This window comes from Lissotriton helveticus, chromosome 10 (assembly GCF_964261635.1).
Source record: "Lissotriton helveticus chromosome 10, aLisHel1.1, whole genome shotgun sequence".
In the NCBI taxonomy this organism is placed as follows: Eukaryota; Metazoa; Chordata; class Amphibia; order Caudata; family Salamandridae; genus Lissotriton; species Lissotriton helveticus.
The window spans coordinates 908,725,791-908,740,629 of NC_136071.1; the positions used below are offsets into that span (position 1 = coordinate 908,725,791).

The 14,839-nt window shown below is 43.8% G+C and overlaps 1 protein-coding gene across 2 annotated transcripts in view; it reads left to right on the forward strand.

The window, feature by feature from the left end:
• Nucleotides 1-2,166: 2,166 nt before the first annotated feature.
• Nucleotides 2,167-14,839, forward strand: part of NPY (neuropeptide Y) — a 62,798-nt gene continuing 50,125 nt past the window's right edge. For both annotated transcript variants that reach the window (XM_078664390.1, XM_078664391.1), the window contains exons 1-2: nt 2,167-2,274; nt 4,130-4,320. In XM_078664390.1, coding sequence (XP_078520516.1) covers nt 4,130-4,320 — 191 coding nt within the window. In that variant the 5' untranslated portion in view covers nt 2,167-2,274. The remainder of the gene's footprint in view (nt 2,275-4,129; nt 4,321-14,839) is intronic.

Sequence of the window (14,839 nt, forward strand, 5' to 3'; positions counted from 1 at the left end):
CCTCAACAACTGTCTCAGCTTCCACACCACTACCCGAAGCCTCCGCTCAGCCAACCTCGCCCTCGCCACAGTTCCTCATATCTGGAAAACCACCGCCGCCGGCAGATCCTTCTCCTACCTCGCCGCCAAGACCTGGAACGCTCTCCCTACCAGCCTACGATAGACCCAGGACCTGCTGGCCTTCAGAAGACTTCTCAAGACCTGGCTCTTCGATCAGTAGCAGCTCCCCCCCCCCCCCCAGCGCCTTGAGACCCTCACGGGTATGTAGCACGCTTTAGAAATGCAGTGATGGATTGATTGATTGATTATCCGGTCCAGGGAAGACATGGCTTGACAGTTCGGGCTGGACTGTTCCCATGAGGCACAGGGTCAGACTGATTTGCACATAGCCATGTCTGAACTGGGGTGGCGGAGGGAGCTAAAGAATGATGATGGATTAAACCCAGATCAGTTGACTGGAGGTGAGTGCTTGCAATATTCAACACTCCGTCCATCATCCCCTTTGGTTTTGTTTTGTTCGCCCTAAGTTGGCAGGGTATGCCCAGACGTGGGTCCCTTGCTCACTTTGCCACTGGATTCAAGATAGCCTGGCTGATGAGGGCTGTGAGCCCGAAACCGCTCCCAGGATGCTTATTTCCGGTCCAGGGAAGACATGGCTTGGAAGTTTGGGCTGGACTGTTCCCATGAGGCACAGGGTTAGACTGATTTGAATATTGCCATGTCTGAACTGGGGTGGTGGAGTGAGCTAAAGAATGATGATGGATTAATCCCAGATCAGTTGACTGGGGCTGAATGCTTGCAATGTTCAACACTCCGTCCATCATCCCCTTTGGTTTTGCTTTGCTCGACCAAAGCTGCAGCAGATGCTCACTATAGTGTGTTTTGTACCTTCTAACATACATGACAGTTCTGAATTCCTATGAGCAGGACCACTGGAATTATGTGATTTTGCGGCTGCTGCGATTTTCGCATAATTATAGATTAGCCTCATTTGCCACATAATCAATCCTCTGGAGCATAAGCTGCAGCTTTGAACAAACAAAAATGCTGTTTATAGCTCAAACGGTTTAAAAGTTACTGAAAATGCAGCAACATGTTTTGCCGCACAGTGGAAGGCTGTTTGGATAGGTTAACCGGTTGATTATTGCTATTTGTGGGTGTTACAATGAGGTGCAACCAATGACCAGACAGTGTTAACAAGTGTGAAAATGACAATAGAACAGCCGCGGATGGTGGAGGGAGTTCTGGGGCGGAAAGGTGGGGCTGGGTAGGGGCAGGGTGGGGGGTACTAAACACCGGAATATGGATAATTGGAGGTAAGTAAACAATTAAATATATAAAACGAATTTCGTAGCGTGCCGTGCATAGCTATAAAACGAATTTCGTAGCGCGCCCTGCATCGCAAAATGCAATGCAGGGCGCTCTACGAAATTCGTTTTATTCATTTAATAATTTACTTACTTCCAATTACCCACATTCTGGTGTTTAGTACCCCCCACCCTACCCCTCCCCCGCCCGCCTTTCTGCCCCACGGAACTCCCTCCACCGTCCGAGGCTGCAAAAGAATTAAATAATCCTATCACAAAATGTGCCGCATTATGCCACATAATAAGCCTTCCTTGCCACATAATTTACTCGGCCCAGCCGCACATTTCTGCTCTCCTCCCTTGCCGCATAATTGAGCGAAAGTTTCATGGAAAAAATTGGAACTTCCTAGTTAACTTGCATTGATGCGAAGGAAGTTTTAAGAAGAAGCAAGCGAAAATAAGTTTAGGCTAAATCGTGAGCGCTGCCTTACACATAGCCCTTGACGTTAACATGCCACCTGGGCCGTCTCTTCCCGGGGTGACATCGAGCGACCTCCTCTCCCGCAGTGCTCAAAGGGACACTGTTGTCGTGACTTGTCTCATGCGAGCTGGCGGACCCCCGCTTTCCGTCATGCGTCACAGGTGCGGATCTCCCCGGGTCAATCTGTGCGTGCGCCTCCTGCGCCGCAGGGACCTGCACGTATTGCGCGAGACTCGTCTCGTAGACTCCCACAGCTCCCGGGCTGGAGGGGGCGGGGCCATCTGACTGGGTGGACCGCATCTGTATGGGCGAGTCATTTTTTTCTATCCAATCACAGACTTCACCGTGAAGTACAGTCACAAAAACCCTACTAATAACCACCAGCCTCCGGATTAACTCCCATCGCCTTCGCGTTGAGAACTTAGTTGGAGCAGCGAGCGAAGTAGAGAGTACCGCTGCAGAAAATCGTCTTTCGGGCGAAGGAAGGTAAGGTTTGCACAGAGGTTACTTGTAAGAAGCCTTAACATAGCTGATTGCATGCAATCTACATTGTATTGTGTTGGATTCTGGTGGTGCGATGATTTTTTTTATTACATTTTGCGCCGGTTAACACTTTGTTTTCTCGGTTTTCATTTGCTTTAGTTTTGGGAACCGGTTTCATTCTATTGCTTCCATCAATCACTTTATCTCTTGCTTTGTGGGAGGAGAAAAAAGAAAGTCTGTTGGCATGAAGTCCTTTAAGTGAACCCGTGTTTCTATAATTTATTTATAAGAACTGACCACAGTTGTCTATTTTATCAAAATGGCATAATTAGAAATTAAAATATTTTGTTTTCACGTCATATTGTAATCAAGTATAACTCAGTCAGGGGAAAGGGTGTCCGTGGTTTTCTGCAACGTCCACTTAAATATCATTTGAATTGACAGAATTATTAAAGCAGTAATGTTTTTATTCAGTTTGCCATTTCATTACTTAAATTTGTGCTGTGACTCACGAGCTGTTAATAGTTAACATTCCATATACGGATCAATTGACCGACATTCTAATGCTGAAAACACGCACTTTAAAACCAAGGCAGTGCCTGGCATGTTTTAGCATCATTCATATTTATCTTTTTGTGTTGCCGCATTTAAGGCGTGTGGCCGGTAGGAAGTCGTCCAGATATGACCTCCTATCAGGGCCGGCTTTAACACTGGTGGCGCCCTATGTGACAATGTTTGTTGGCGCCCCCAATGACCACCTCTGCCACGGATTCTCTCACTACGACCCTTTGACAGTGTCCCTCAACTCTCCATAACCCCTGTCTCTCAGATTCATTTATTTTTATAGCACCACTCATACCAGTGTAAGGGTGTCAGACCACTTTATATCACATACGTGGCACAAAGGCCATCATATGTGTGTAAATCAGTGTCTAGCAAATGTTACATCAGACAGGACTACAAGGTGTAGCGTAGGAGTGACATGTCATTGATACTTGTAGGTAATATAGTTTGAGTCCTTATTCTGGAAAAGCACAAATTCAGAATTTAAAACATAGCATCATTGTTAGGGGTTCCTTTTAATAATAAGAATTGTTTTCTACCCAAATGAACCCTTTTGGCAAGGTTTGGATAATGAAAGACTGGGCAAAAAGCATATAGCTCCAACATACACCTTGCAGTTTGCATGCAGATCTTTGCTGACAGTTAATAGCTTAATGCATTATATTAGGATTTTGACTTATATAAACAAAAAGTAACAAAAGGAGCTCTCTTACAGTAGCAGTCACCAACTGACTTATTTACATTATTTGCACTTTATCTGCACTACCTTAGGCTGAGTCAAAAATTCCACTAGACAAACCTCCAGTCTCTTTCCAGGAAGAGGATTAATCACTGGAGTTATCTTGACATTTTAATTGATGCCTGAAAATTGCTGAAGGCAAGGAACGCGGCAGCAGGTGCTTTTAAAATGGTAATATACTTGCAAAAATGACACCCCCACCCCAAGTCAGCGTGGCCTCCTATGATGTTGGGTCTGGTGGCTCAGTGTACTAAGGTGTCCACTGCAGGGGGCTGTGTTCGACCTCATGGTCACAGGTTCAAATCCCAGCAGGTCTACTCAGACTTTCATCCATCTGAGGTTGATAAAATGAGTACCATTGAGTTGGGTATTCAGCGCAAAGATCCCCATGGGTGAACGTGCGCTTTACAAATACACATGTTATGTTATGTATTCAGTTGGATTACTGAGGAGATTAATTCCCCCAGAAGCTTGTATGTTGTTGTCCGTCTTCCCTTGTTATTATAGTTGTGCCAGTGTTTACCTTGCCCTCCCTCCTTCCTCTCTACCCTATAGATGCAAGGGGGCAGCATGAGGCTGTGGCTGTCTGCGATGACCTTTGCCCTGTCGTTGCTGATCTGCCTGGGGACGCTGGCGGACGCATATCCCTCCAAACCTAACAGTCCCGGAGAAGACGCGCCAGCAGAAGATATGGCCAAATACTACTCGGCGCTGAGGCACTACATCAACCTCATCACGAGGCAGAGGTATGGTTACACGTGTGGGGCCCGGAGGGGTGTGACGCACGCCTCCCTCCATGCTAATGATAACACTGCAGCCCTTAAACATCATTCCAGAGATAGCTCGCCCTGTCTAAAATTCTGGATTCACTAACCCAAAGGGTGGTGGTTTGTGTTTTTTAAATTCCATTTCAAAACCACAAAAATGCATTTTAATGACAATTAGGATAAGTGAGGTAATTTGAACGGGTGAAACAATGTAGTATCCAGGACTGTCTGAAACAAGGAGTGGCATTTGTACTCTAAATGTCGACTTCCTCTGCTAACGTCACTTTGTGTCCAGAGGAAGATCAGACTGTCCGTATGAAAGAGCCCAGATCTTAGCAAACTAAGGAAGTGGGTGGACATCTGCACTAATGCACTGTCTGCTTGGGGTTTCTTTCACCTTTTATCTAAATCAGACAGCTGAATCCTGAAACCGCCAATGGAAACATACAGTGTGTTTTTAAATGTTCAGTGAGTCAGAGTCCATCTATTTCCATTCAAAGAGCCACGTGGCCCCCTGAGCCTTGGAGAAACTGCACGCATGCAGAGAGTGTTCTAGAAGCATGTTTTTGGAGCCGTATTCACACAGGCAAAATCTCACTGGAGAACTCCCCTCAATGTTAAGTTTTCTAAACAAACGTTTTAGTCTGTGTCTCACATACACTCACCCATCAAACCACCAGCCACTGTGTCCCATTTATGTTTCATATAGGGCAAAAAGGCTCTACACACGCACCTGTTGCGTTTGAGACAGATGGGATGCAGCTAGTAAGCCGCCCTCAGGAAACTTACTTTTACAACCCACCTTTCCATCTGCACATTATTGGCACGCCTCAACGTGACTAGCATGCTAATCATGTTACACTACCCATATCTGCAGTGCCAGTAATGGGGGAGAGCACAGCAGGGTTCCTTCCTATGCTCCTGATGGGGCAGGTCATGTCAAGCATTCCTCAGCAGAGCTGTAGTACAGTGGAACAGTACCAGCACTTTATAGAAGAGCCGCTGATGCTGTAATGGACAGTACCAGCACTTCTTGGCAGGGCTAGTAGACTTCTAATGCATGGTAACAACCCTTTTTAGCACTTATGTTGTGCTATTAATGGATACTAGAATAGTTTTCCGGAGAGTGGCTATAAGTTTAGCGTGATTGTACAAGTGGCTCTCTGCATGGTGAGACCATATCAGCACTTGCCTCCAGCATTAAGTAGGTCTCTCTCTTTGTAAGTCCAGCCCCCAGACACTAGATCCAAGATGCCTCGTTATTTGCACGCTCTATAAAAACCTTACTCACTTCTGGACTCCCGTACTTTGAGCAGAGCAGTTACAGCACTTATCTGCATCAATGTCTTGTTTTCAATGAGACAGTACCAGCAGGTCTCTGCAGGTAAAAATATATTGAGTGAAGTCTTTGCACCTCTCCAGCTTATCAGCACTCAAAAGGATGACCCAGACACAACTGTTACAGCTCTCTGTCACAGGTCATAGTTTGATTGCCAATGACATGCTTACTATGCATTTCTCTTTTAAAACCAAGCTGCGTCTGTTTATACTTGATGTGCCTTCTTGTATGAAACATCAGCATACAGAAACTGACAGGTCGCCTCAGCACACAGCTGCTCCAGCACCTTAATGGAATCTGCCTGAAAAATAAACACTCTCTTTGTTAACATTAGGGTGACCACCTGAATCCCTGTCATCAAGGAAAGTGTTTTCATCAAGGAAAGCGTTTTCAGTCCAGAACTTAACACCTACACATCATTGTTATCAGGTGTGTCAGTCTAATTGCGCCAGTGAACGCAAGACTACAACACCCTAAATGCATTAGGCTCCCGTACAAAAGCCCATTGATTGGATTCCATCTCCTTAACAACATAGAATTAGGTTGTCACCCTAATTGAAATGAAGTTGTTCAGAGCCTATACTTGGTATACCCTGTACTTGGTAACCGGCTCCACTGTACAGACTCAGAGAGGGTCAAATGGTTCTGCTTGTATTGCAGATGCTATGTTATGTTAGATGTTCTTCTAAAGTGCTTGAATACCAAAAAAAGGCGTCTTGGCTCTAGCTGAGATAGAAAGAATCAGGAAGCAGTTGTAACTGGAGATAAATTGTCCATATCCCTGTTGAAGGCGCTGGGTGCTTGACACTGCCTCATGGCCGCTGACCCCTGCGAGGGGGAGCAGAGCTCCCACCGTGATTGACAGGAGGTGCTGTGACTGCCTCATTCCGCCTCATTAAAAAAAGTAATTGAGATGCGCCCAGATGCACTGATTGCCAGCACGAAGCACTATTCCAGGGCGTCGATTGCCTTTCAGAGATGGTTTATTAGAATGGCAGCGCTGCAACTGAACTTAATGCATGTGTGACAGGCATTGGTGCTGGGGTAGAGGCATCACCACATACACGCTTCACCCACTGTTGTTCGCCGACTCTAGAATGATAACGATGGTGGTCACTGCAGTGAAACGACGCGGCGCTGTCTGTAGCAAGGAAATTGATGCACTTAATACATTTACGAATTATTGAGATGCTTACTAATTTAGAGGCTTCTGGAGTGTGTCGCGTAAAACAGGAGGGATCAGAGAACGCAGATTACAAGTTAGTTTGCAGCTACAAATTTGTAAAACCTATTCCGATGGCATTCACGTGTATTGAGGACCTCCTCAGAGGGCACAGATTGCTGTTAAATGCCTGTCCTGTACTTATAAAAGCGAGTCGATGAAGAGATTACTGATATGATATACATGACAATATGGGTTCGATTCTAACTTTTTCCGGTACTATAGTTACTCCAGAGATCAAACAATACCCTATTAGCCTTCAGATTGCATCAGCGCGACACGAGAATCGTCCCTGTTGAAAGATCCCTTTATGTTTGAATTTCGATTAGTAATAATTTTCGAAGATTTGCTGAAAGCTATGCGAGCTCAGCTGTCACCCAAGCAACAGTTCTGATGCAGAGAACTATGTAAATTGGAGGACAGGGAGCGTTCTGAGACCTCGTTAAGAGCTGTGTCTGGCACAGCCGAGCAATGACTCCCGCCCTTTCTGTCCTGTTGCATGATAGCAGGTGGATAAATGCTATTCTTTTGGTGCACAGACATGGCGAAAGGGGCTGGGTCCGCCTTTCTACCTTCTGAAGTCAATACAATGAGTCGATTCATTTCGACAATAATAACAAACTTCATAAGGCAGCAGAATATAATTCAGTTTGAGGTGCGGAGTATACTAATGGTATATCTTTGTAAAAGAAAGACAGCGTCCTACTACAGGGAAAGCATTAGAAGGGAAAACCTCAGAGGGTTTCATTGCTCCGATTCAAGCACATTTCACACCACCTTTCAAAACCTCCCCAAACCCATCGCGTTACTGAGATATGGGTGCTTGTGTGAGGATACAGCATGTGTGGAAATGTGGTTGATTTCTCTGCGGTAAAAAAATCCTTCATATATCCCTGGGACTGCGGAGCAGTCAGATATTATGAATTTAGCCATATTTGTGGGCACACGCCTGTTGAGAATACTCCTGGTTTACCTATAGATTAGCCCCTGGAGGGGGGGGGGGGCAGGTTGTTAGTATCATTTGCATGACAGATAATCCTTACTGGTGGGAGTTGCTGGTCCAGCCCTGTGTTTATGTCAGAGACACTTGCCTTCTGAGTACTTCTCTCAGTTTAATGGTCTGGTCCTTCCAGTGCCCGAAGAAGAAAGCCTCCCTGGCCTTTCAAGGGGGACTAGTGGGTGGACCCCCACCGGATACATCCCAGGAAGATAGATAACTCAGGTGATTAATGTGCCTGCTACACAGAGATGTGTGCAAACTCAAAATCACAAACTCAAGATCACTCGTGTGCAAACTCAAGATCACATGTCCGAATTGGCCAAACTCATCCTTCCAGTATTCAGATGTACAATACATAAACATTACTTATTTGGGAAATTGTCAGATGTACAATACATAAACATTACTTATTTGGGAAATTGTAATATCTGTGTGATTCCTTGCCGACACTGATCAAAGCCTGCTACATTACATCTCGGTGTACAATTAAGTATTATTATTTCAAGACCCGGAGTAAATGCAAAACACGTCAACAGATTACATTATAAATGGACTGCATAGGTAGATGCCATCATCCAAGTCCCATTGACTCCAAGACAATCTCCCCTGCTTAATACCAGGCTCTCCACTTGAATAAGACGTGTGTACTTGGGAAAGCACTTCATATCTGTGTGCTTCAGTTCCTGCTTCTGCCAAAACAAGAAACAGGGTAAATGTTTTAGTTGCTATATAAATAACCAGGCACATAAAGCTACATGAGATTATAAAGATTAAAATGGATTCTCTGAGGCGTTTGATCATCTTTCCTCTTATGTTGCCTCGTTGTCTGCTTTCCCCCCATGTGATGCTACCCACCTGTGCAGGTTCCATCTCGCCTGCTTGTTAGTCAAGAAGTGCCAAGCGTAGGAACTAGTAATTGGGAGACACAATGCGGTGCCGCTGTTTTCACCTGCATTTATTCGGTCTGATAATTCCCCACCTTCACTCCCACCTCTGCCTTCTAGGCCTAACACCAGGCAAATAACAGCTGTTAATGCCTGGCAGCATGAGGTCAGTAAGGCAGCCATACTAGCCCCTTTCCCACCAACTTTACACCACTTTGATGCACAAAGACGCCAGTTGTCCCAGGTTGCTCCATTGAATGAATTGAAATTGCATTTATATAGTGCTTACTGCCCATGACGACTCGTTGAATCGCTATATGCCCCTGGTCAGTTTTTCTCGAAGATAAAATGGAACAATCAGTTGCTATCACCCCCTTGTTAAGCCTACTCACTGACTGAGCCACACACGGATTTTCAGATAAGATAACCATAAGACTTTCTTCTGATTTTTTCCTTCATGAATCAGAAAGGAGGCTGACATTGCACAGTAAGTGTCCAAAGAACCAATCTTTTATTTCACGTCGAAAAATGTAATAATTGAGTAAGCAAAACAAGAGGAGCAACGTCACACAATGTTCAATTGTCTTGAAGGAGCAGCCATGCTAAAAAAAAAAACAAGGCTGGTGGCAGTTACCTGAATGTTTTAGGCGGCAGGATTTACTAATGGATTATGATATGTGTGAGCAGCATTTGGGGCATTCATCCCAGCATCGGAATCCATACATTGAATCTTCAGATAGGCACGCCACAGTATGGACTGCTCACTGTGCTGGGCCCACAGGGCAGTCAGCCGCCATGTTTGTTACATCAGACTCTGTTACCACAAAGACAGTCCATGCTTTGTCCTTACCGCCGCTCAGTAACCGCGAGGACTGTGCATGCTGCTCAGCAGAAACAGGCTTTTGTGTGCTGCGACTCCTGCACAGACATCTTTATTTTAACACTGGAAGCTTTCATTTCCAGGGACGTGTCTTTTGAAATTCCCACAATTTCAAGCCATTTTGTTTGAAATGCAGTTTTCTTTGCAATGCCACTTTCATATCCATTCGATCTATTTTGTGGGTGCAGCGATTGTCTCACGCTTCTATCTCATTTTCAAACCAAAATGTGCTTAACATTTTTGCGAAGCAAACATGGCTACACCGAGTAGGAAGTGCTTGGTAGTAAATTGTTTCATTGCCTATCACCAGTGGGACCATAATCTGTTTTTATAAATGCACTGGATGCCCTTGAGACTTTTGAAGAGAAAGCTTGACAGAATGTTGCTTTAATTTGAGGAAAGTGACATACAGAAGAGAGAGAGAAGAAACCCAGGTGTGGTCTTCTTCTGGTTTTAATATGTGATTAACATTGCAACGTATGGGCCTGATACCCATTGGCCCAGATTCGCAAACAGGTTTCTGTTTCTGGGGAATCAGGCCAGTTTAACTAACTTGTAAAGACACGCTGTATGGGTATTTTGCCAGGCATGGGAGACTGCATACACTTCAATTTGCTGCAGGCATGGTTTGTGGTAATAGCAGAGAAATCAACAGTGACAACTGGCTAACATGGCCCTAAAACAGGCCCACAAACTGGTTAAAAAATCGGTCTACACACTGACCTATCAGACCAGCCCATCGGGCACTGCCTAATTGCCCTATAGACCATTCCATCCCGGTCTGTGTAATCAGGGACAGCATTTCCAGCCCTGGATTTCCCATTAAAAGATGGATGCCTTTTGTGAGTTGTAGATATGGTTCATATCAACGCACCTGAAAACAGTGGTTTGTAGGAGGAAAGCCCGGCACTGGGACCTAGTATCCATCATGTCATTGAGTCATCAGATAACATGTACCACCAATCCAGGGAAATTCACTGCCAAGACTCCTTGGGTGAATGTCTGGGGGCCTGCTGCTATTACACGCCTTGCTACCCCACACGATACATGGTCGCTAATGGTCACTATTATGCATGCACCTTATGATGTAATATTAAAGGGGTGTCAAATACTTTTGCTGTCAGCATACTTCTTACCCTACACACCAGTGTCACTTCTGAAATGACGAAAAATGTGTTCTTATCACTTTCAAAATATGTAAATGTCTAAGAATTGTGTATTTTATTCACTTTAAGCTGAATTAAAAAAAAAACAATTCAGGGAGAACCTCTAGACTATTATGCGACCAGGGGAAATTTAAAACCCATTACAGAAAACACAAAAACTGCTACACTTGTGTAGAGACACAGCCACCATATTGCGAAGAAACCATTAGCATCCTTTACTTGCTGCAATTTAATGTGGCTTCTTGCTGTCGAATTGAGCCTGACTTCTCATAGTTGCAAGCTCTGAGTTTTAAACTGGAGTACCCTAATTCTGTGCTCATTCATTCAAAATATCTGTTTATGCCTTTTTTTTGTTGCAAATCTCTGTTATTCCTACTTTACTTTACTGCCCGTGTCAGATATTTATATCTATTCAAACTCAGAGCCCTTGAACTTTGGTGACTGTTGCGTTGTGGGTGTTGACCCAGGTGCAGCACAGACGTCGTAAAGTATGGACTTTCCTTCTTATGTTTCATAGACAACGGAGATACTGCTTCTCTTTTCAAACTTTTGGGTGGTGCTGTGAAATACATGACTAAAATAGTTTGCAGTTAACACATTGATTGCAAAAAACGTACCTGATGCCAGTTGGATTTTTGCTGCAAATAGTACTATAGGTATGTATCAAACATGTAAACAAATCTAATTTGCTACCTAAACAGAAGGGAGTGGGGGCAGTAAAGATGGCAATCGGGCAAATCAAATTGCACAAAAGACTGGAAATGAAAGGGGAGAGAGGATAACAGAGTAGCTACTTTTTCGGAAAAGGAAGAACGGGAGTAAGAGGGCAATCATGCTGCTAGCATAACACTAAAAAAGCAAGATGGCAGAGGGAAGAGAATAACGCCATTTAAAAAACTAAAGCTGCTTTCATCCAAAGTCTGGGGTGAAGCAGGGTTCAGTCTTTTTTGCCTTACCTACTTTGTTCTCTATATGGTCAGCTGAAGTGCCTTGTATAATGTCATAGCTACGTCGATAACACCTTATTCATTTTTTTTAATTTCACATGATCACATTTGGTTTTACTATAATGTTTCCTTTTTCATGATGGATCAATGAAAGCGGGCTAAGTTTGAGATTCACTTCAGATCTACTCTGGGTGGTGGTCTTAACCAAACCAGACCTTTGAATTCAGGCACTTGACAAATCGTAAGATCCAAATCACTTAGATTTGTACACATTTGCTGTGATATGAACAACGAAGAAGCTGCCTGAAAAAACATATTGCTTGAAAGAGAGTGCACAGTAGATGTCACAGCACCAATATTAAATGGTAAATACAGAACACAGCCTGGATACTTAGAACATGGTCCTGTCAATTGATAAATTGGACAAACTTCATTTCAGCAGACAGATGTGGCTAAACAAGGTCTTTCCAAATCGAATGCACAAATGTATCAAAAAAGCAGCATTTTCACATTGCAGTGGTTAGCCACTGTTGGTCTATGCTGGATAATGCAAGCCAACCCTTACTGAGGACACCGCGTTGGCAGCTGTTTGCATCTGTAGAGGCTGCATGCCAATGTATTCTATTCATTTATTTGTCATGCAAGCGTAAACAGCCAGCAGGAGATGAAAACAAGGACAAGGGCGTTTCACTTACAATGGGCTCTCTCTCCTTAGGGTTTCTCATTAAGCATGCTGATGTTCCACTGTTTCCAGAGACAGTGCAACATATTTTTTGTTTTACTTTATATAAAAGATCATACTAGGCGCGAGTGAATGTTGAGGCTGTACAATAAGACTGAACAGTTTCACTTTGAAAAGTCGTATTCTTCACAAACACTACAGGGCAGTGAGCTGTATACTGCATACATTTCTTTATGTATATTGCAAGGGGACATTGAAAGTTAAACTGGAAACATATACTAGGACTGGAATTGTTGAGCCACTGATCTGTAATTCTAGGTTGGTTTTCAAACAAACATGAAAATAATCTGCACTGGCATTCTTCACATGTAAATTTGCTTAATACATATTCATTGTGGATCTCCTGAAAACTGGACATAATTTTAATATTCAGTAGTTTACCAAGTCAGCCCCTAATCTGTACACAGTTACTGCCTGTTAGGGGTGAGCTTCTTACATGCTCAGAAGTAAGTACGTTTTTTCTTGACACATGACTTAGATTCTAAAATGAGCTCGAAACAATGTTTCTCGGAACAATGTTTCTCTGTTGTGTTAAGGATAACAAAGATAAATCATCAAGAGATTAGAGCACAAGCAAGAGCAAGGAGGTAAATTAAAACAGTGTAATAAATAAAACAGTCTGGCTTGACTAAGTGTGTGTGCTACCTTTTGAGGTATTCTTCCACACCCTAAACTAGCTTGTAAAATAGTTTAAATGTTGGCATTGAAGGTTCAGCTTGTTGCGCTTGTATTGCCATTTGAGTTTTTTCCCGCTTAAATTAGCCTGTAAAATGGCTTTTTCAGGTTATCTGGCAGCAGACATCACTCTCCCACATGACATTGCCTTGCTGGGACAGTAGTCAGTGCAGCTGATTGGTTTCTTGAAATTGTTTTCACGGTGTAACTTACAAAGGTCGTTCCTCTTTCGTGCAAGTGGGAATTGTCCAGATTTTTCCAGTGTACACTGATGGTTTAAAGGGCAGGATCCAGCAGTCTTGTAGGTCCTTGACTATTCTTCTGAATATGCAGAATATATAATCAAGGAAGGAATATGTCTTTAAAATGTTTGCATTGGAGAATTATGTATGGCAGTATTTGTGGTCTGTAAGGACTACTGCTAAGGTTCTAGCAATGTACTAGCATATGTACTGGTAAGCCCACCAAAGTGGTGCATCTATCTAGTTCTTTCTTGCGAGATCTCAAACATGTATGTACAGAGAGGAACAGCTTATTAGATTGTGCTGGAAAATAGGGTTACTTACTGGTGGACCACTGGGCGGGTGCCATGAAACTATATTTTTAGGAGCCTGTATGGCAGTATTTGTGGTCTGTAAGGACTACTGTTAAGGTTCTAGCAATGTACTAGCATATGTACTGGTAAGCCCACCAAAGTGGTGCATCTATCTAGTTCTTTCTTGCGAGATCTCAAACATGTATGTACAGAGAGCAACAGCTTATTAGATTGTGCTGGAAAATAGGGTTACTTACTGGTGGACCACTGGGCGGGTGCCTTGCAACTATATTTTTAGGAGCCTGAAGGGACAAAAAGAACCCACAGTATTATTGTGATGAAAAATTTGCCCTGACCCCGCCATGGTTTTGTGAGCTTTGCGCATCCTGAAACATCAGTCACTATTTTAGTGTGTCGTTCTGAGTGGAACACCATTCCCTGAAGTGGGTCCGATGCACACTGTGTCACTGGAACAAAGCTATAACCAACTGATGAGCCCTAATAAGGTCTTGGGTTGTTTGTGGTCTAGTTCATGGAGTGGCTGGGTTTTGCAGTTCGGGTTGGCTGTTCTCATTGGAGCAGGGCCAAGACTGATTTGCATATGGTTTCTACCAAACTGATGTGGCATGGTGTGCAAAATAATGATGGACTGGAATTTGGCCTGAGTAATTACAAGTGGCTGAGATTAATTCATGCATTCCACCAATCACGTTATTGCATGCTGGTGTGTCGCATGAAGCAGGACCTGGGTCCCCTGCACACTGTGCCACTGGAACCAAGCTATACAGGACTGATGAGCTTGTGTTCTAGTGCAGGCAGGGCCTGGCAATTTGGGCTGGGCTGTTCCCTTCGGAGCAGGGTCAAGACTGATTTTCAAATGACTGAGTCCAAACTGAGGTGGCTTGGTATGCTAAATAAGGGTGGACTGGGATGCTGCCTGAATAATTAGCAGAGGCTGAAATGAATTCAAGCATTCCTTTCATCACTTTTTTTGTATGCTTTAATGACTGGAGAAAGGAAAAGCGCAAGCCGGGGAAAGCCTTACAAAAGCAAACAGTAACATGGTTGAAAGAAAAAGCAGGGCCAGCAGCAATCGGGAGATTTGATC